At 42.7% G+C, this 22614-nt stretch overlaps 1 protein-coding gene across 2 annotated transcripts in view; it reads left to right on the forward strand.

Moving 5' to 3' along the window:
• Positions 1-22614, forward strand: part of SLC2A9 (solute carrier family 2 member 9) — a 175632-nt gene that overhangs the window by 76703 nt on the left and 76315 nt on the right. For both annotated transcript variants that reach the window (XM_072126078.1, XM_072126079.1), the window contains exons 9-10: positions 6050-6237; positions 7946-8056. In XM_072126078.1, coding sequence (XP_071982179.1) covers positions 6050-6237; positions 7946-8056 — 299 coding nt within the window. The remainder of the gene's footprint in view (positions 1-6049; positions 6238-7945; positions 8057-22614) is intronic.

Genomic DNA, 22614 nt, shown 5'->3' on the forward strand with positions numbered 1-22614 from the left:
ATGGTCATGACTTGTCATGGTCACTTGGTCCAGGTGGGACAGGCCTCAACCACACCAGACAGGGTTTGCAAGAAGAGGGGGAGACCACAGTACGATGGAGATTTCCCCCCTTGGGCACTTCTGTATGTGTGATGTAGGGATCCCCGGGTACATGGCAGAGGGGAGGTCCGTAATGTTAGCAGCAGTCAGGTGGAGACAAGAAGTAGAACGCAAAATTTACTCTTTACTCTAAGACTTCAACATAGCAAACATAAGAAGCTAAAGTAGTGGTCCTATCTGCCAACGTCTTAGGTAACTGGTTGGATGCAGTCTGGTAAAGAAAGCTCACAGCCTAGATTCAGGAACCGGGGGCTGGGGTAGGTAGTGACTGCTTGGGCCCCAATGTTAAGGAAGTCTCTGTAGGGATTCAGAGCTGCAGGCCTGAAGGAGGGAGATTGCCATCAGATGAGACAGCAGCAGCAGGTTACTAGTCTGCAGGCCATGTGTCCTATATACTGTCCTATACCAGGAGCACTAAGATTGTTCTCTGTCAAGTCTGAGAGAATCTCTGGAACTTTCATCCAGAGGGTGTATAAGTTAACTTCCACTCTGGGCGGAGTTTCAAGGATCTACTAATAAAGAACTTTGTGGCAGAACAGTATTGACAATCATGAAACATTACTGTAGTTATAATTGGTAAACACGTATACCCTCCCTTCCAGGCAGACAACATAAAGCTGTATTACCAGAAAGGGACAGTAGAAGGTGTCAATACCAAGAAATAAATACATCATTAAGGGGAACATCATATAGGACCACTTAGACTATAGGATATAGTCAGTCGTGTTTCACCTACATAGCTAAGGATCAACTGAAGTATAAAGGTTTGTAATGTCTCCGACCAGCGGGCCATTACACATACACGTTTTGGCTTGTATCTAGGCCTTATTTATAGTGAATACAAGCTGAAAGGCATAGGCTTGTCTTACATCTACCACACATGATGGACATGTGTTTTTAAATGAATATACAGTAAAGTAGTTTTAATTTCACCTATCTTACCCAATATATGGAGTAGAATTGGATTCAGGGAACTGTGCTAGCATCAAATACAGAAATCTCAATATTGGCAAACATAAAACACCTTTTCTGGAAACACAGGGACCACAACATTCAGATACCTCCGTGTGCTCAGCAGTCTCTTAGCACCGTAATATCACATGATGTAACTGTCTCTCTATCGAAGAGTAATCTGAATTAGACTCTATAGGTAGGGTCCAATTCAGATGGGGTAAATACTGCACTACTCTTGTGTTGCAGTATATTGTAAGATCAATCAAACCCCTTATGGTTCAAGTACCCTAGGGGGCCAAAAGAAATTATGTGTCTGTAAAGAAAAATAAAGTTCTTGGAAGACGTCTAAAGATAACAAAGTGCTTTGAGAGGGGCCCAAGAGCTGTGACCTCTACAGATACACCGCTGCTATGGACGTGCTCAGCGACAACAAATTTATCGAGAATTTTTTATCTGCATAAATAACTGGCATTTTCACTTTTTCTTGCTAAGATTGAGCATTGAATGACATAAAGTCACATACACTTGAGTATTCTGTAATCTTTCTGCTAAGAAAAATGATTTTTGCCCTGTGTGTAGGAGAGAATACGAAATGAAGACTTTAAGTAATTCTATGTAAAGCTGCGAGTGGGATGCGGGCTTGTTACGCCGGGGTCTTAGATAATGTAATGAAGTGGAACATTCGATGGTGATAAATGGGGACATGAATAATTATTTCAGACAATCTGTTTTTAATCTTGCTTTACATTTTTTTTAATGCTTGTTTGTCCTGTACGTCGTCTCGGAGTTGTGCTTAGAGTTACATCAGGAGCTTCTTAATCGTAATGCATTGCGGGGGATAATTATTGTGGGGTCCGATGCTGCTCATTGTTAAATGTCATCCGAAAAGCAAAAGTAGAACTTAAAAGTAAGAAACAAGATAAAAAGAAAGTGAATAATATTGAGAAAATGAGAGCCCTTGGCTCCTGGCAAAACTGGTCATGAGCGCCTTACAACCATCAGAGATTTAGGCCAATTTTCATATTCGACAAACTGTTATGATTATTGTATTAAAGTTTCTGCAGAAAATTGCCCCTTTGGAGGGAATCTGTGGGTCCTAAGGGGACCACAGACTCCCCTATGCTTCCCCTCCCTACAGATCATCTGTAATAAGATCCCATTCATAGTATACCTGATGTCTTAGCCTTTCCCTGGCCTCGGTTATGACTGTTGAGACCACTGGAAGACCAGAAAAAAGAACATCACAGATGGTCCATATGGTCTTATGCTGTGCCTGATGATGAATCTGGTGTAGTATTGGACGCCCCAAGATCTTGTGGCTGGAAGAGTCAAGGACACCCTTTAGAGGGGTAAGTAAATTGCATCTTTAGGCATTTCCCCCAAATACTTCTTATATTAGGGTTTTCTGCAAAAGTAGAAGACCCCTTTTCACTTTATGGGTAGGTTACGGTTCGTTCCCGAAAAAAAAAGACTGAATTTATGACTCAATTATCACCCAATCTGCCCTTTATTAGATTTTAACACACACTTTATGTACTGTGTATGGGACATGGAAGTAACTCAAGTGTTGGGTCGAGAAGTTGTAATCCTAGTTAAGATTGGGTACAGTTTTGGGTGAATCATAGTCTGAATCAGTGGCGTAACTAGAAGCTGGTGGGCCCCAGTGCAAAGTCTTTGCCAGGCCCCCGACTATAATGTATGGTTTATAGTAATAGTCTTCTCATATGGGAAAGTGACACCATGAGGGCCCCCTAAACCTCTTGGGCCCAGGTGCGATCGCAACCTCTGCACCCCCTATAGTTACGCCCCTGGTCTGAATCCAGCTCTGCTTCCAATTAAAATTATTATAAAATATTTCTTATTAACATTGTATAATTATAAGGGGTTATCATGGTGGGAAACCAAATAAAATGGGCAAAATTGTGTAAAATTAAAAACACAACTTACTTTCTGACCCTGGTGGTCCTCCATTCTCTATACACTGACTGATGGATTATGACTGTAGCTCCCATCAGTGGATATCAGCCGTGATGTGCCAGGCTTTCTGGCACGCTGGCCCCATCTATAAGTTCGCTTGCCAGTAGTTATGGCAGGATACTATTCGGCCACTGATTGACCACCAATTATTAAACAAACAATGGTGACCTATCCTAATGATCTATATAACGGATTAGATTTGCTGTAGAAGTAGATACTCTTCTGATCCTTGTGCACACGTTAGGCTGCAGTGATCCGGGATTTTTCTCATTAGTTCTTGGACAATTTATGTCTCTGTTTTCATCCTGTAGTGACTCAGTGGCAGACTTTCTTATTAGATAAATATGTGTACTCAGCTCCCTTCAATTCCTGGGAGGTTTGGGATGTAAGTAGGCCAGTACTTGGTACTTAACTTTTCAATGTGCATTCACCTATAAATCAGAATTTTTTTTCCAGGTGTATGGACAAACTCTGTTAGTAAATGTCCCCCGTATGCCACATTTTTCTTCTATATAAATGACTATATAACTACTATAACTGCTAGAATTCCAGGTGCTTGATACAAAATATATATATATATATATTATATTACACTAGTATAATATATAATATTTAGATCTAAATATACCAGAATTTAAAAGCTTTTACCAAAAAAACACATATCTACAGGATAGGGTTCAATTGTCTCATTGAGGGTGTCTTGAATTCTGAGCCCCCCTCTAACCAGCAGAACAGGAAATCACAACAGATTTACAACTGCCCTGGTCCCTGGGCTATGTGAATATTATAGTCCCTACAAGTCTGGATTCACTTCCTACAAATGCTACTAGAATCAGCTTCTTGGGGAATGGTGGATGTGTCCCTACTGCTTTCTAACAATCTGCGGTTTCAGGACCTTTGGACCTTTAAAGGTCCTGAAATGTACATGTGTATTGAGAGCACAAACAGATGTATGAGGATTTTATGGGTGAAGGTCCTTCTAACTATAAAATTTAGTGTGTGGTGTGTCTACTTTATATCGGCATGGACTTTTTATGCATCCTCTCTCTTTTGTAGGTTATTAGGAGATTCAGAGATTTGGGTGCAATTTTTTCATTTTTGTGAAAATCTCCAAAACTCTTATTTAGAGGCACCTGCTCAGCTTTAAGTGACTTTGAGAGGCCTAAATAACAGCAATATCCCGTAAATGATGGCATTTTAGAAACGACAACCCTCAATGTATGCAAAATCACCTTTAAGAAGTGTGTTGACCCTTTAGATGTTTCACGGGGGTTAAACAAAATGGAGGTATAATTTACAAGCTGTGATTTTTTTTGTAAACAATACATTAATTTTTGACAAAAATTAAACAATCACAATGTATTAAATGACAAATGACGAAACTGTACATCATGTTCCGGTAACTACCCGAACCTTATTATGTGCAATTACATCAGGGTGTGGGAAGGGGTTAAAATCCAATTGTCACTGGGACAAAAAAAAAAATTGTCTCTAGTAACAAAAATAAAATATACCTCTTCCGACTTACATACAAATTCAGCAAGTACAAACCTAAAGAATCTATCTTGTACGTAACGTGGGGATTGCCTGTAAATTGGCCACATAATTATGTCAATACCCAAGAGATGAAGACTGGAAATCATCTTGTCACTCCATGCATTCGTATGGGATTGTCGTAAATTGCTGAGCACAGCACTTGGTTATCTCCATCACTTCCATGTCAGGATTCAGGATCAGTGGACCCCCTAGACCACCGTGGGAGATGGTACTAGCCAACACCTGGTCCAAGAGTGGCACCTGGTTTTCACCAGAGCCCGCTGCAAAGCTATCTGAGAAATGGATTGTGGGGGCACCCGTGATATTCCATTTACAATGAATGTAGTGCTGGAGATAGCTGAGCACTGTGCTCTTCATGCTAAATTTCAATAATATTTTTTTAAAAGCTTATCATCTCACAACACCTGCGGACATGAGCATAGAGAAACAGCATAATTCAATAAATTCTGTTAAATGACGGTAAATACAAAAATTGTTTAGATTTATTAACCAAAGTAAGCTTGTTTGAACAATATCATTTTATCCTAACACCTCCTTAATAATTTTTAACAATCCATAGGGAAAGTCTCATTCCCTACCATAAGACTTCAGTCCGATCTGCAGCATCTACCATCCCGTACATGGGCCCACATTTACTAAGCTCCGTGCGCCAGTTTTCTGGAAGACTTTGCACATTCTTTTCAGTGCAAACTACTTGCATAGGTATTTAAGAAGGGTCCGCACCACATTTGTGTCGCATGCAAATTTCAGCACTGAAGGGGGCGCTCCGGTGCTCAGTCGGACCCTGTGTCACATTTATCATGCAACGTCCGACAGAATTGTGTTTGCAAGCCCCATGTTAAAGGTGCACCAAAAAAAAATTGGTGCACTCTGTCGTGGCAGTGCAGGGGGCACCAGATTCATGAAGAATGGGCACCAGAGATCCTGAATCTGGCACCCCCTGCACACTACACAGCACACTGCACTGTTCCTAGTAAATGTGCCCCATTGTATGTATTGAAGTCACAGAACACAGACTGTAACCAGCTACATTTGTAATCTCCCTTTGCTTCTTGCTGCGCCATAGAAAGAAATGTCAAATCCATTCCAGCTATAGGTCATTTTTGGCAACGCGCCCGTGATACTGTTCAGTGGCGTCCTTATCATTGGGTGTTCTCTATTAGCTCAACGAGCCTTAATATTCCTATATTAGAAGCAGAATATTCTACAGCATAAAGCTTTTTCAAATCAGATCGTAACTTGATGAGATGATTTCCAGTTATGTAAGATGAGTTATTCTCAATTCATCACAATGTAATGTACGGTAATAAAATTCATCTCATAAATTCGAAGAATCGTAATGGAGTCTATTGTCAGGGTAGAACCAGCTAAATGCAGTCGGTTTTGCTTTATAGAATTATATTATATTACCCCATAAACTGTAAAAACCATTCACTGTGAATGAAATTCTTATTTTACTTAGCTTTCCGCACCTTCCTTGGAAAGAAGGATGTTTCTCAAGATATTGAAGACGTCCTGGCAGAGACCCGGATACAGAGGAACATTCATTTGGTGTCGGTGATGGAGCTTTTCAGGATGCGTTCAGTGAGGTGGCAGATTATCACCGTCATCGTAACGATGGCTTCCTACCAGCTGTGCGGTCTGAATGCTGTAAGTATCTACAGTATATGACTTAATGAACTTCATTGTGACATAATAATACATAATAGTTACAGGAGGATCTCTGTCTATGTGTTTGTTAGAGCAGAAGCTGAGGTTAAAGGGAACTTGTCACCACCTTTTTCACATATACAACTAGTGACAGGTTCCCATAGAGCCCTAATTACTAAATGCCACCATTCTTTTATCTAGAATTTGGTTCCCTGACATCCCCATAAAATCAACTTTGTTATCTTATCTGGCATCAACAGTGAGTCAGATGGTTGTGTGTCCAGCTCAGCTGAGTCCAGCGGCTCCTCCCCATGTCTCCTTCTCACCATTCAGCACTTCATGTCATATGACCACGGTGATGTCATCTAAGGTCTTTTACCCACTAACATTAGCAAAGTCTACCCCATGTATGTGTCTGAAATCATGACTCAGTTGAGGTTGCTGTGATTTCATGTGATCAGATGCATACATGGGGTAGATATTGCAAATGTGAAGGACCTTAGATGATATCACCCTGGTCACATGACATGAATTACTGAATGGTGGGTGAGAAGGAGGCATGGAGAGGAGCCACTGGATTCATCCAAGACTCACTGCTGATGCGAGATAAGATAACAAATTTTATTTTACAGGGATGTAAGGGAAACAATTTTTAGCTAAAAGAAGGGTATCATTTAGTTAATATATCTCTATGGGAAATTGTTACTGGCAGTATTTATTAAAATGTAGTGACAGGTTCCCTTTAAAGACAGCTAAAGGGGATATTTCATTTCTGATTATTATTCCCTATGCACAGGATCAAGGACAACAATAAGATAAGTGGGGGTTTAACTCCTCGCTCCCCACTGAACCTGAGAATTTGGGTACCATTCTTACTAACTGATGGAGCACTAGGTCAGGAATATCTCCTTCCACTCCATTCAATGTAATGAGAGCATAAGAATTTGGAGAGCCCAATGCTCAGGTATATCTGGCACCCCACCTCACCTTCACATTGACAGACCTGGAGATAGTCGAGCTCTTTCCTCATTTCCCAATTATCCCATAGAATTCAAATGAACAGCAGGAAGCATGCTACACTTGTCCCTCCATCATTAAGTAAAAATGGCAGTATGTACAACCCTTTTAAAAGTTGTATATACCAAATTAAGTAATTAAAACCACATCTCATCCAGCAAAAAACAAGCCCCAATTTAGATTCCTTAATGGAAAAATATAAAAAGTAAATACCCGGCATTAAAACAAATATATACTGTATTTTTAATAACTTACTTTCTGTAATACACATGTAAACCAACAGGCTGGTTGCTGAGGGTGTGGTTGAATCTAACTTGCAACAATAGGGTCAAACAGGGATAGTTTTTTGTTACTGGGGGCAAATTGGATATATCTGCCACCAGTGTCTTGAAATCTAGAAGCCCCGTGCCCTTTGGTGTAGAGGAATAACTTGCTGGGTCCCAATGCAAAAATTGTACCCAACCCCCAACTTGAATGTATTACTGATCTTGTATTACTATTATTTGTATGGGAAGCAGCTTATGTTCCTCTACGTCCTCTGCACCCATCTAGAGAATGCCCAACGACACCAGGCCAAGAAGTTGGCTAATACTTTACTCTTAGCACCACCGGAGATGGGTAAAGTGGTTTCCCTAAACTGATTGATGCATTTCTAATAACATGTGGTCACTGTTGCTTTGATCCTCTACAGATTTGGTTTTATACGAACAGTATATTTAAGGAGGCCGGTATACACCCACAGACTATTCCGTACATCACCTTATCCACGGGGGGTATTGAGATTTTGGCTGCTGTTGTGTCCGTAAGTAGAATTTTTGTATTGATAATCAATTATATTTCGTCTCTGGACTATTGAAAATGTAAAACTATTCAGAAGTGATATGTTGTACTGCTAAAAGAAAATAGAAATATCTTTAGGAACAGAGAGAGGTTTTACTATCTAAAATTCACCAGTAATATTACCAGTAGTAACCAATACAGTACAATTCTACATAGAGACTGTGTTTAGGCTCAGACTGGTAGATTGCTGAATCCGACACCAGACCCCTGCCAGTAATAGTGCTCAATAGCAGAGGCCCCTACCAGTAATAGTACTCAATAGCAGAGGCCCCTACCAGTAATAGTGCTTAATAGCAGAGGCCCCTACCAGTAATAGTGCTCAATAGCAGAGGCCCCTACCAGTAATAGTACTCAATAGCAGAGGCCCCTACCAGTAATAGTACTCAATAGCAGAGGCCCCTGCCAGTAATAGTGCTCAATAGCAGAGGCCCCTACCAGTAATAGTACTCAATAGCAGAGGCCCCTACCAGTAATAGTACTCAATAGCAGAGGCCCCTGCCAGTAATAGTGATCAATAGCAGAGGCCCCTACCAGTAATAGTGCTCAATAGCAGAGGCCCCTACCAGTAATAGTACTCAATAGCAGAGGCCCCTGCCAGTAATAGTGCTCAATAGCAGAGGCCCCTACCAGTAATAGTACTCAATAGCAGAGGCCCCTGCCAGTAATAGTACTCAATAACAGAGGCCCCTACCAGTAATAGTACTCAATAGCACAGGCCCCTACCAGTAAAAGTACTCAATAGCAGAGGCCCCTGCCAGTAATAGTACTCAATAACAGAGGCCCCTACCAGTAATAGTACTCAATAGCAGAGGCCCCTACCAGTAATAGTACTCAATAACAGAGGCCCCTACCAGTAATAGTACTCAATAACAGAGGCCCCTACCAGTAATAGTACTCAATAACAGAGGCCCCTACCAGTAATAGTACTCAATAACAGAGGCCCCTGCCAGTAATAGTACTCAATAACAGAGGCCCCTGCCAGTAATAGTACTCAATAGCAGAGGCCACTACCAGTAATAGTACTCAATAGCAGAGGCCCCTACCAGTAATAGTACTCAATAGCAGAGGCCCCTACCAGTAATAGTACTCAATAACAGAGGCCCCTACCAGTAATAGTACTCAATAACAGAGGCCCCTACCAGTAATAGTACTCAATAACAGAGGCCCCTACCAGTAATAGTACTCAATAACAGAGGCCCCTGCCAGTAATAGTACTGAATAACAGAGGCCCCTGCCAGTAATAGTACTCAATAGCAGAGGCCACTACCAGTAATAGTACTCAATAGCAGAGGCCCCTACCAGTAATAGTACTCAATAGCAGAGGCCCCTACCAGTAATAGTACTCAATAATAGAGGCCTCTACCAGTAATAGTACTCAATAACAGAGGCCCCTACCAGTAATAGTACTCAATAACAGAGGCCCCTACTAGTAATAGTACTCAATAACAGAGGCCCCTACCAGTAATAGTACTCAATAATAGAGGCCCCTACTAGTAATAGTACTCAATAACAGAGGCCCCTACCAGTAATAGTACTCAATAACAGAGGCCCCTGCCAGTAATAGTACTCAATAACAGAGGCCCCTACCAGTAATAGTACTCAATAACAGAGGCCCCTACTAGTAATAGTACTCAATAACAGAGGCCCCTACCAGTAATAGTACTCAATAACAGAGGCCCCTACCAGTAATAATACTCAATAACAGAGGCCCCTACCAGTAATAGTACTCAATAACAGAGGCCCCTACCAGTAATAGTGCTCAATAACAGAGGCCCCTACCAGTAATAGTACTCAATAACAGAGGCCCCTACCAGTAATAGCACTCAATAACAGAGGCCCCTACCAGTAATAGCACTCAATAACAGAGGCCCCTACCAGTAATAGCACTCAATAACAGAGGCCCCTACTAGTAATAGTACTCAATAACAGAGGTCCCTACCAGTAATAGTACTCAATAACAGAGGCCCCTACCAGTAATAGTACTCAATAACAGAGGCCCCTACTAGTAATAGTACTCAATAACAGAGGCCCCTACCAGTAATAGTACTCAATAACAGAGGCCCCTACCAGTAATAATACTCAATAACAGAGGCCCCTACTAGTAATAGTACTCAATAACAGAGGCCCCTACCAGTAATAGTGCTCAATAACAGAGGCCCCTACCAGTAATAGTACTCAATAACAGAGGCCCCTACCAGTAATAGTACTCAATAACAGAGGCCCCTACCAGTAATAGTACTCAATAACAGAGGCCCCTACCAGTAATAGCACTCAATAACAGAGGCCCCTGCCAGTATTAATACTCAATAACAGAGGCCCCTACCAGTAATAGTACTCAATAGCAGAGGCCCCTACCAGTATTAGTAATCAATAGCAGAGGCCGCTGCTAGTAATAGTACTCAATAGCAGAGGTCCCTACCAGTATTAGTAATCAAGAGCAGAGGCCCGTGCCAGTAATAGTACTCAATAGCAGAGGCCCCTACCAGTAATAGTACTCAATAACAGAGGCCCCTACCAGTAATAGTACTCAATAGCAGAGGCCCCTACCAGTAATAATACTCAATAACAGAGGCCCCTACCAGTAATAGTACTCAATAGCAGAGGCCCCTGCCAGTAATAGTCCTCAACAGCAGAGGCTCCTGCCAGTAATAGTACTCAATAGCAGATTCTCCTGCCAGTAATAGTACTCAATAGCAGAGGCCCCTGCCAGTAATAGTACTCAATAGCAGAGGCCCCTGCCAGTAAAAGTACTCAATAGCAGAGGTCCCTGCCAGTAATAGTACTCAATAGCAGAGGTCCCTGCCAGTAATAGTACTCAATAGCAGAGGCTATTCCTTAACAGTCAATTGTATCTGTGTATTTAAAGAACATCTACCACCAGGATGAAGGACTGTATGCAAATGAGCCTGAGGGGCGACAGGCTCCATTAACACCTATGGAGCCTCGGACTCATTTGCATACATCCCTTCATCCTGGTGGTAGATGTTCTTAAGGCAGTTAAAATGAGATGATTGTTAGGATGCGAGAGTCAGACCATCACAGATCCAATAGTGATGACCTATTCCATGGATTGGTTAAATATGCCAGTTAACGGACATCTACCACCAGGATCAAGGATTGTAAACCAAGTGCACTAACATACTGGTGTGTGCCCCAACTGGAAGGATCTGGTTTTCTTTTAGCTACTTATGCCAGATGAGCCGGAGGGACTCCTGGCTCCATAGGATTTAATGGAGCCTGGAGCCCCTCAGTCTAATTTGCATAATTTTTATTCTAACAAAAAACAAGGGTATAAGAAACTTAAAGAAAAGTGGATCCCTCCAGGGGGGCACACATCAGTATGTCAGTGTGTTTGGTTTACAATCCTTCATCCTGGTGGTAGATGTCCTTTAATTATTTTCATTTTCAGGATTTCTACCTTATAAATAGAGATACATTAACATCACCCTAGAATCCATAACCAAATTCTACTCCACTTTTCATATTTCATAAATGATTAGAAAAGTAGCAAATGTCAGTACAGATTTTTTTGTAGGAAGTGGACCTGAACCCCAAAGTTTGGGTTCTGCTAAACTTTCCCCCACAGATAACGGCGTTAAATGGCATTGAGCAGTTAATGGTATTGACCCATGGTATTTAAATGGCTGGTATTTATGTGAGCCAGTATATTATACTGTATTAGTGTATGCATTGTAGCATGCTGACCAGGTGACTTATATTTCAGGAGTATAGCTCCATACATACAGAACCAGAAAAAGCCTGTAATCCAGTGATGAGTCTATACTACTCTATACTATGTAGTAATACGGGATCTACCTCTGAACTATAGATGTTATCCATAATATTCATTTCTTGCATCCATTGTTATAAAGGTTTGTAAAGGCGTTACCTTAAATTATTTTCATAACTATGGTTCCACATCTAATATCTATAATAAAGTTGATTCCATCTATAATTTGATACTTTCATTTGAAACACTTGAAAAACTGCAGATATATAAATATATCGCCGTCAGGGCCCCCACTAATCACCAAAATGAACCCCTGTTGATCATCAGAATGGGGGAACTTTTTAAAAATAATTTCTAAAGTGGCAGATCAAGCGAGAGTCTGGGCACTCCATTCAATACTAAAGGGGTATCGAGCACAGCAAAGTCATGTAGACATTGAACGGGAGCAACGAAAAATACCGGACCAGTTCATCACTCCAGTAGACTTACTACTTACAATTTTTCATATTGGTGTGTACAGATTGAATGAGAGTTCATAGTGTTCTTTAACTTACAACACTCCCATAGGATTGATTGGAACAGTAGGACAAATTCTCATGATTGGTGGGAATCCGTTCTCGTAATCAATGAGTGTCCAAACAGCCCACTGATAAGCTGGTTAACCTCTGTCTTGTTCATAAGAGAAACAATCAAATTTCGTACAACTCTTTTAATCCTTAAACCTCCCATGATTCCTGTTTAAAGGAAACCTACCACCATGGATCTACCCATTGAGGTAGATGCGGTGGTAGATGCTTCAAATGTATGAAAGGATAACCCTTTTTAGGGCTGATCCTTTAGTCCTCTCTATATTTTTTCATCTTTAATTGTGCTAATATGTAAATTTACCAAATAGGCTACTGGGGCGTGGAGTAGCCGGAGCTGAGGCTACACGGCGCGACTACTCCATGCCCCAGTAGCCTGTTTGATCCTCCTACCCAGACATCTTCAGCGTGCAGATACGAGGTGTTGTGCACACTTGACCGCAAAACCGGAGTTCTGTGCATGCTCGGTTTCTCCGGCTTCGGAGCTGAGACCGCTCAGCCACCTGCCTGTATTCTGCGCATGAGTTCGCAGATGAGTCTGTGCGCTGAAGATGCCTGGGTAGGAGGATTAGACAGGCTACTGGGGCATGAAGCAGCCGCTCCATTTCCAGGTTCCCCACGCCTCAGTAGCCTTTTTGGTAAATTTACATATTAACACAATTAAAGATTAAAAAATATACAGGGCACTAAAAGATTAGCCCTAAAAACGGGCAATCTTTCATACATTAGATGCACCTACCACCGGATCTACCTTAATGGGTAGATCCATGGTGGTAGATTTCCTTTATGGGATAGAAGGTAAGGAAAACGGGATCTCCTAGACTCTTAGGTGCTTTGCCAGTGTCAACTAGATTGTTTTAAAAAGTCCACTTCCAGCATAAGTTTTAATCATTTCCAATCTGGCCAGATCAGTTGCCTTTTTGATTTTCTGAAGTTCTCAGCCCCAACAATACAAAAGTTCACAGAAGTCATTCTTTATTTACTCCTGTATGCAATATACAACTTGCCATGATTTGTAAGAGGAACATTGTGCCGTCTGTGAACTTTTGCTATGTCTCGATGGACCACAGTATTTATATGTTTTTTTTTTCGTCTCATAAAGACACTGCTCTCCTTACATACAGATAAACATATTGGTGCTGTAACCTGTGAGCTGAGAATGAAGGCAGCAATGTTATCGTAGATAACAAGTAATTGATGATGCAGGTCTTGGTATTTGCTAAACAAATTAAGAGCTTAGAGGTCATGGAGTCTAGAGGTCATGGGGCATAGCTGTCTAGCAATACCTGAAATCTTTTTAATGTTTCTACTCATCTGTGACCCCCCCCCCCTTTACTACGTACTTCATGACTTGAAAACTTTTTGACCATAACGACTGGACTTGGTTGCGTGTCTTACACAATTATTGCACATCATAGACTGGTATTAATATTTTCTGGTAATATGCAAATTTGTATTTGAAAAGTATCATCAAGCTTCCTCTACCGAACTTGAGAGTTCCTTCAATTTCTCGACCCGTTAGCCTCCTTTTCCCTCAAGGAAATAGACCTTGGTCTATTGACTTTCGTCTCATGAATCGAAATCACCAATTTCCAATCTTTTACTGTCCACCTCTTGTAATTTTTGGCCAACTAGAGCCGATGATTCATATGATGATTGTCAGGGTTCGGGGTCAGTGAACACCCTGGACCATCGCAGGGAATGGTACTAGCTGACACCTGGGACCGGAGTCTAAGTGGCACCTGGTCTTCACCAGAGCCCACCACAAGGTCACCAGGTCATTCCACAGGTGCAACTAGCCTGCGGTGGCAGCCAAGGTCACGGTGTCAGAGTCCAGGCAAGTGGTCAGGCACAGACAGACAGTCAGGGCAGGTGGCAGAGATGCAGAGGTTAAAGGTCAGGTCTGAGGTCACAACTAGAGATCAACACCGAACGGGAACAGGAAGGTCAGAGAAACAACGCAGGGAAGCTTTCTCTAGGGCTAATAAGTGCAAAGATCTGGCAGGGAATTATGGGAGCCGCCGGTCTTTATGGAAACCCGGCAATCAGAGGGGCGCTGGCCCTTTAAATCTCCGAGTGCCAGCATGCGCACCCTAGGGAGCGGAGACGCGCACGGCCTAGCCAGGACGGGAGCAGGATCATGGAGAGGTAAGTGAGGGCCTGGGGGTGCCTGCGATTCAATGCATTGAATGAAGTAAAGGCTTCTCCTCCTTCAGAATAGTGGAATGTACTTTACATAGTGCTTGTTGGACATCTATGATCTCACTTTTTCGAGCCACCACCACCATAAGTGCCACATCCAACTGCCATGTGGGTCACTCTGGATCTGATAGACCTTGTCGTGAGCCAACTTTAGAGTTTGGCAATTTTCAAGTTTTGAAAGATTGGTAAACCTTTTGCTTGTCAATGTACTTTCTATAATTCTATTCATTGTAATTTACATGGAACATGATTTTAATTCCTCCGCCGCAGTAAAGACTGACATGAGTGTCGTAGTAGTATAAAGCGGTTGGAGGATGAAACACTGCATTGCTGTACAGAATTCTGTATTCCGACGCGAGGTCTGGGTTAGATAAAACAAAGCAGAAAAGTCTTTTCCACCTTCTTTCATTCCAGTTTAATTACTGACATCTTCCAGAGAAACCGATGAATTATGGATTTGTTTAAAGCAGAATACAAGCCACCTCTGCCGTGATAGCACCACATAAAAACCTCCAGCATGACAGCAGATTAACGTGTCTGTCACATCCAATGCTCGCACAACTCTTTTAGGAGATGCGCTGACAATTAAATGTTTCAGTATTCCGGAGAAAAGTTTTACATCTTGTTCCGCATCCTTTCAGGTATAAAATAGGCTGTAAAATAGGTTTATTGCATATGGTTTATGTAAGGATCCAACAGTAATGTTGGAGCTGAGTTGGCTGTAATTCTGCAGTTTGCAATGTCTATTCTTTACTTATATACTAGGGCAGTGATGGCGAACTTATGGCACTGGTGCCAGAGGTGGCACTCGGAGCCCTTTCTGTGGGCACTCAGGCCATCACCAGAGATGACTCCAGGTATCTTCCTACAGTCCCAGACAGCCCAGGACTTGCTGTGCACAGAGCTATTTTAAAGTGACAGCTGTACCTGGGACTATTTTCTGCTTTATTGGTGTCCTCAGGTGCTGGTATCAATGAAAACTGTGACAGAGAAGGGAGTATAAATCACAAATTAAATTTCTGTGTTGGCACTTTGCGATAAATAAGCGGGTCTTTGTTGTAGTTTGGGCACTCGGTCTCTAAAAGGTTTGCCATCACTGTACTAGGGCATATAAACCATGAGTGTCTTTGAACAGTGGATTATAATATGGGCGGTTTGGACATCAGCCCAGGGCCCAAGTCTTCTAGGGGGCCACCCAAACCACCCACAAAACTTTATACTAAGAAGGACCTTTACCCATGAAAGCCTCAAACATCTGTTCCTGCTCTCAGTACAGATGTACACAAGAACCATTTGAGGACCTTTGAACGTCCTCCAAAGGTGCAGATTGAAATCAAATAAAAGGGACGCATCCTCCATTCCCCAAGAAGGTGATTCTAGTACTATATGTAAGAAGTGATTCAGATTTGTAGAAACTGTAATATTCATACAGCCCAGTTTTCTTTAATAAAATATTTTACTTAAGTTCCTTCTAAAGTAAAGTATCTTGAAAAATTTGTGACTGTTCAGCTCCTTAGTAACCCTATGATAAGATTGCAAGGAATTGAAGTGAGCCGTGTAGCCGTGCTTAGCTGTCTCCAATATTGAATGGAGTGGCAGCGCACATAGGTGACCAGCTGCTCAATTATTTTGGGATGCATTGGAGGTACAATGACCGCCCCCCTTGTACTTTAAAGGGAACCAGTCACCAGGAGAGCCATTTTTAGCACTCCTCCAGTCCCCACAGAGCATAGTACATACACTGCCAAAGTGTTTTTGTATAAAAAATTGGTTTTACAGAAAAAAAGATATGTTATATTAGCAGATGCTAATGAAAGGTACAATATAACATATCTTTTTTTCTGTAAAACCAATTTTTAATACAAAAAAACTTTGGCAGTGTATGTACTATGTTCTGTGGGGACTGGGGGAGTGCTAAAAATTGGTCTCCTGGTGACAGGTTCCCTTTAAAGTGTGATGTAAATTGGTTGAACAAAAGTCATGGGGGCAGAGAGCTCAGTGCTGAAGTCAAGCTCTCTCCTCTCTGCTGTATTTAAAGTTGTCACGGGCGTCCCCACAACCCGGGACGTAGGTCGCGGGCACACCCGTGCCTTGCTTCGGTGCCCAGCTCCTTCCCCTGCTTCCTTACCTATCCACGCTCCTGATCCGGATCCAGCATCCCAGCTCGTGTTTCCCCTTATCCTGGCGCTCGAAGATTTAAAAGGCCTGCGCACCGCTAATTGGTGCTTGCTGGATAAAAGCCGGCCTCTCCCAGCATTCCCCGCCGGATCTTTGTGCCTAGACCCTTTGAGAAAGCTCTTCTATGCGATTTGCTGTGTTTCTGAATTTCCGTTATGACGCCGGTTCTGTTATTGTCTCTGATCCTGTGCTGCCTGTCTCGACCTCCTGCCTGTCCCCGACCACGACCTTGCCTTACAATTCTGTATTTCGCCTTGGCCACCGCCACAGACAGAGTCACGCCTGTGGAATGACCTGGAGGTAGCACGCCGCATGCAAGTCCAGTGGCGCCCGATTTTCACCAGAGCCTGCCGCAAAGCAGCCTGGTGAAAATTGGTTGCCACTTAGACTCCGGTCCTAGGTGTTGGCTTACGTCATCGTCCGCGGTGGTACAGAGGATCCACTACCATCGATCTTGACAATAGTCCTGTGTTCAGGGACATCACTAACTGACTCTCTAGAAGTCAACTCTCCCTTTACTAATCCATCCTATGTCCAAACAGCAGATATATACCAAGCTTCTCTGCAGTCTTCACCTAGGACCCTGTAAATAAGATGGTGGCTGATGGCTGGTTCAAGCAGCAACATCGTTGTTTAATAAATTATTTGTTAAATTATTTTATATTGTTCCCTTATAAAGAATGGCTGGACCATTATACAACCTCTTGTGTCACCGCCTCATCCTCATAGTCTGTAAGCTCTTGTGTCACCTCCTCATCCTCATAGACTGTAAGCTCTTGTGTCACCTCCTCATCCTCATAGACTGTAAGCTCTTGTGTCACCCATCATCCTCATAGACTGTAAGCTCTTGTGTCACCGCCTCATCCTCATAGTCTGTAAGCTCTTGTGTCACCCCCTCATCCTCATAGTCTGTAAGCTCTTGTGTCACCTCCTCATCCTCATAGACTGTAAGCTCTTGTGTCACCCATCATCCTCATAGACTGTAAGCTCTTGTGTCACCGCCTCATCCTCATAGTCTGTAAGCTCTTGTGTCACCCCCTCATCCTCATATACTGTAAGCTCTTGTGTCACCCCCTCATCCTCATAGACTGTAAGCTCTTGTGTCACCCCCTCATCCTCATAGACTGTAAGCTCTTGTGTCACCCCCTCATCCTCATAGACTGTAAGCTCTTGTGTCACCCCCTCATCCTCATAGACTGTAAGCTCTTGTGTCACCCCCTCATCCTCATAGACTGTAAGCTCTTGTGTCACCCCCTCATCCTCATAGACTGTAAGCTCTTGTGTCACCTCCTCATCCTCATAGACTGTAAGCTCTTGTGTCTCCTCTCATCCTCATAGACTGTAAGCTCTTGTGTCTCCCCCTCATCCTCATAGACTGTAAGCTCTTGTGTCACCCCCTCATCCTCATAGACTGTAAGCTCTTGTGTCACCCCCTCATCCTCATAGACTGTAAGCTCTTGTGTCTCCCCTCATCCTCATAGACTGTAAGCTCTTGTGATCAGGGCCCTCCCTCCTATTGTTCCATATGACTGTTTGTTCTTTGTAATGTAATATAGTTGTATATGTCCCCTATGATTTGTAAAGCGCTACGGAATTTGATGGCACTATATAAATAAAGATTATTATTATTATTATTATAAGTCTGGTGAAGGATGTTAAGGGGGGTTGTTTTATGCTGAGGAGAGCTTGACTTTAGTGCTAAACTCTCCGTGACTTAACACAACCTCGCTTCAAAGTTGATTATTTGGATAATGTCACCACACTGGGTCATGAAAGAAACAATAACCAGAAGGCGTTAACCCATTTCACAGCATGCTGGTAGTGGCTTATAGGGCCAGATTCTGCTGAAGGGTTGAGGAAATTAGGATTTTGGTAAAAGTTTTAATCTTGTCCTTGACTGTCTCCTTTAAATCGAGCTTTTATGAATAAGGGATTTTATGCTTCACATCTGTAATGTATATAGACGAATATATGTAAAAATGTGCATAAAAATGCTAATATTTCTGCTCTATTTTGTGCAGCGGTGAAGTGTGATATACATATTATAGTATATAGGTGTCTGGTGTTAAGAGTCCAATCATCTGACATTCCCAATGTGTTTCAAAGCAATCTGCCATCCCATTACTCTGAGAATGAACAGTCCCAATACCTGAGCGCTCTCATCCGTCTTGAAGACACATACGTCACCCGGCTCATTACCGCCTCAGCCGTCATTTCTTCTTTATTTTCTTGCATTATACATGTCTGCGATGCGAGTTCATATGAAATTTAGATTCCTGTCCTCATGAAGCTTTCATGGAGTCTTGTGGGATTAGGCTGTAATAAACATTTAATCATGTAAGAGAATAAAGTAAGGGGCTCATCCATATACAATGTGGCTTGTCAATCATGGAATATTTATGGGACATGGAAGCTATACTCCGGGATTGGAGAACTCTTCAATGCTGGAGATTGCATTGTTAAACTATATGGTTTACGCACTTTGGCAAAAGTCTTGTATTGCTCTTCATTCTCTTTGTGGTGAGAGGTTATCACAGAACACATTTATCTGCTTATACACTTGTGTCCTGCCTTACATTAGTTTATATTCAGCCAAAATATTTCAAAGCGCAGTCTCTGGGACAACCATCCTTTGCCTAGTCCCATGGAAAACAACAGATTTTCTCAAGGGAATCTATGGCCAAAGCTCTTCTGTACTTGTTCACAGGGTCGTCTACATGAAACAACACCTTTTAGAGAACCTAGTCATATTCAGCCTGCAGTCCGGTCTGCAGCATGTTATAGAGCAGGGAACTGAACTGATTGAGAATAGTGTTTTATTTGATTGCAGAATGATCTAGAGAAGAAGGAACAGAGCAGATTGTACATAGTGTCCTATCTCCAGGCAGCATGTTATAGAGCAGGAGGAGCTGAGCAGATTGTACATAGTGTCCTATCTCCAGGCAGCATGTTATAGAGCAGGAGGAGCTGAGCAGATTGTATGTGGTGTCCAATCTGCAGGCAGCATGTTATAGAGCAGGCAGCACTGAGCAGATTGTACATAGTGTCCTATCTGCAGGCAGCATGTTATAGAGCAGGAGGAGCTGAGCAGATTGTACATAGTGGCCTACTGCAGGCAGCATGTTATAGAGCAGGAGGAGCTGAGCACATTGTACGTAGTGTCCAGTCTGCAGGCAGCATGTTATAGAGCAGGCAGAGCTGAGCAGATTGTACATAGTATTCAAAGTGCAGGCAGCATATTATACATCAGGAGGACCTGAGCCGATTTAACATAGGGGCTCATTTACTAAGGGTCCGAATTGCGCATTTTCCTTGGGTTTCCTGAATATTTCCAATTTGCGCCGAAGTGCCCCGGGATTTTGGCGCACACAATCGGATTGTAGCGCATCAGCGCCGGCTTTCACATGACAGAAATCGGAGGCCGTGGCCATCGGAAAACCTGACGGATTCGGAAAAACTGCGGACTTCAGCGCAGCAGCGACACTTAGTGGATATCGGGTGCACGACCTTATTGAATCCGGGCAAGCTCGGAATCAACGTCGGACAACGCTCCGCGGGATCGCAAATGGACCAGGTAAGTAAATGAACCCTATAGTGTCCTACCTGCATGCAGCATGGTATAGAGCAGTAGGAGCAAGGCAGATAATACATAGGGGCAGATTTACTTACCCGGACCTGTCGCAATCCAGTGTTCTCAGTCGAGGATTCAGGTCTTCCGGCGATTCACTAACGTAGTGCGCCCGATGTCCACCAGGTGTCGCTGCTGTGCTGAGTTCGCTGGAGTTCACCATCCGTTGCTGGGGGCAGTTAAGCGCGTGTCAAGCGAAATACCACGGTTTTTCCAAATCTGTCGGGTTTTCCGACGGCCACTCCGATGTGCCAACAATCCGATTGGAAAAATTCGGGAAACCTGACGAAGAAAGACGATTCGGGCCCTTAGCAAATAACCCCCATAGTGTCCTATCTGAAGGCAGCATGTTATAGAGCAGTAGGCGCCAAGCAGATAATGAATAGTGTCTTATCTGAAGGCAGCATGTTACAGAGTAAGAGGAGCTAAGCAAATTGTACATACAGGTAGCATGTGATATATCAGTAGAGGACCTTGTACAAAGTGTATAGTCTGTAGGTGGCATGTTATAGAGCAAGATGAGCTGAGCACATTGAATTATAAGTGTCAGAATTGTTGACAGGTCCTTTTTAAAGGGACCAAATTTCAAACCCCTTTAATGATCCATATTCTCCGGTGGTAGTGATGTCAGAGATAACAACTTTGTTCCTCCAGGAAGGCAAAAGAAGAAACTACATTTACGCTGCTGTATAAAGGATACTTTATATAATAATAAGAAGTTACTGGATATATATAAAGCAGTGATGCTTTTCATTATCTAAAAGCAACAAAGTTCTAACAATTATTTTCTGTGTTATACATTATTTTATGGTGATGCTGTCAGGAAATAAATGGGATCCTCTGTCCAAATAGCATATACACTCACCAGCCACTTTATTAGGTACACCTGTCCAACTGCTCGTTAACACTTAATTTCTAATCAGCCAATGACATGGCGGCAACTCAGTGCATTTAGGCATGTAGACATGGTCAAGACAATCTCCTGCAGCTCAAACCGAGCATCAGTATGGGGAAGAAAGGTGATTTGATGCCTTTGAACGTGGCATGGTTGTTGGTGCCAGAAGGGCTGGTCTGAGTATTTCAGAAACTGATGATCTACTGGGATTTTCACGCACAACCATCTCTAGGGTTTACAGAGAATGGTCCGAAAAAGAAAAAACATCCAGTGAGCGGCAGTTCTGTGGGCGGAAATGCCTTGTTGATGCCAGAGGTCAGAGGAGAATGGGCAGACTGGTTCGAGCTGATAGAAAGGCAACAGTGACTCAAATCGCCACCCGTTACAACCAAGGTAGGCAGAAGAGCATCTCTGAACGCACAGTACGTCGAACTTTGAGGCAGATGGGCTACAGCAGCAGAAGACCACACCGGGTGCCACTCCTTTCAGCTAAGAACAGGAAACTGAGGCTACAATTTGCACAAGCTCATCGAAATTGGACAGTAGAAGATTGGAAAAACGTTGCCTGGTCTGATGAGTCTCGATTTCTGATGCGACATTCGGATGGTAGGGTCAGAATTTGGCGTCAACAACATGAAAGCATGGATCCATCCTGCCTTGTATCAACGGTTCAGGCTGGTGGTGGTGGTGTCATGGTGTGGGGAATATTTTCTTGGCACTCTTTGGGCCCCTTGGTACAACGCCACAGCCTACCTGAGTATTGTTGCTGACCATGTCCATCCCTTTATGACCACAATGTACCCTGTAACATCTGATGGCTACTTTCAGCAGGATAATGCGCCATGTCATAAAGCTGGAATCATCTCAGACTGGTTTCTTGAACATGACAATGAGTTCACTGTACTCAAATGGCCTCCACAGTCACCAGATCTCAATCCAATAGAGCATCTTTAGGATGTGGTGGAACGGGAGATTCGCATCATGGATGTGCAGCCGACAAATCTGCGGCAACTGTGTGATGCCATCATGTCAATATGGACCAAAATCTCTGAGGAGCTTCCAGCACCTTGTTGAATCTATGCCATGAAGAATTGAGGCAGTTCTGAAGACAAAAGTGGATCCAACCCATTACTAGCATGGTGTACCTAATAAAGTGGCCGGTGAGTGTATACATTCATTATAAAAAGCTCTGCTAGTGTTGAAGAATTTTTCATCTTGGGTCCAAATTGCATCCAGTATAAACACCCACCAAATTTTATATTGTAAAAGACCTTCACCCAAGAAATTCTCATACATCCGTTCC

Source organism: Engystomops pustulosus, chromosome 1, assembly GCF_040894005.1.
Source record: "Engystomops pustulosus chromosome 1, aEngPut4.maternal, whole genome shotgun sequence".
NCBI classification, from domain to species: Eukaryota; Metazoa; Chordata; class Amphibia; order Anura; family Leptodactylidae; genus Engystomops; species Engystomops pustulosus.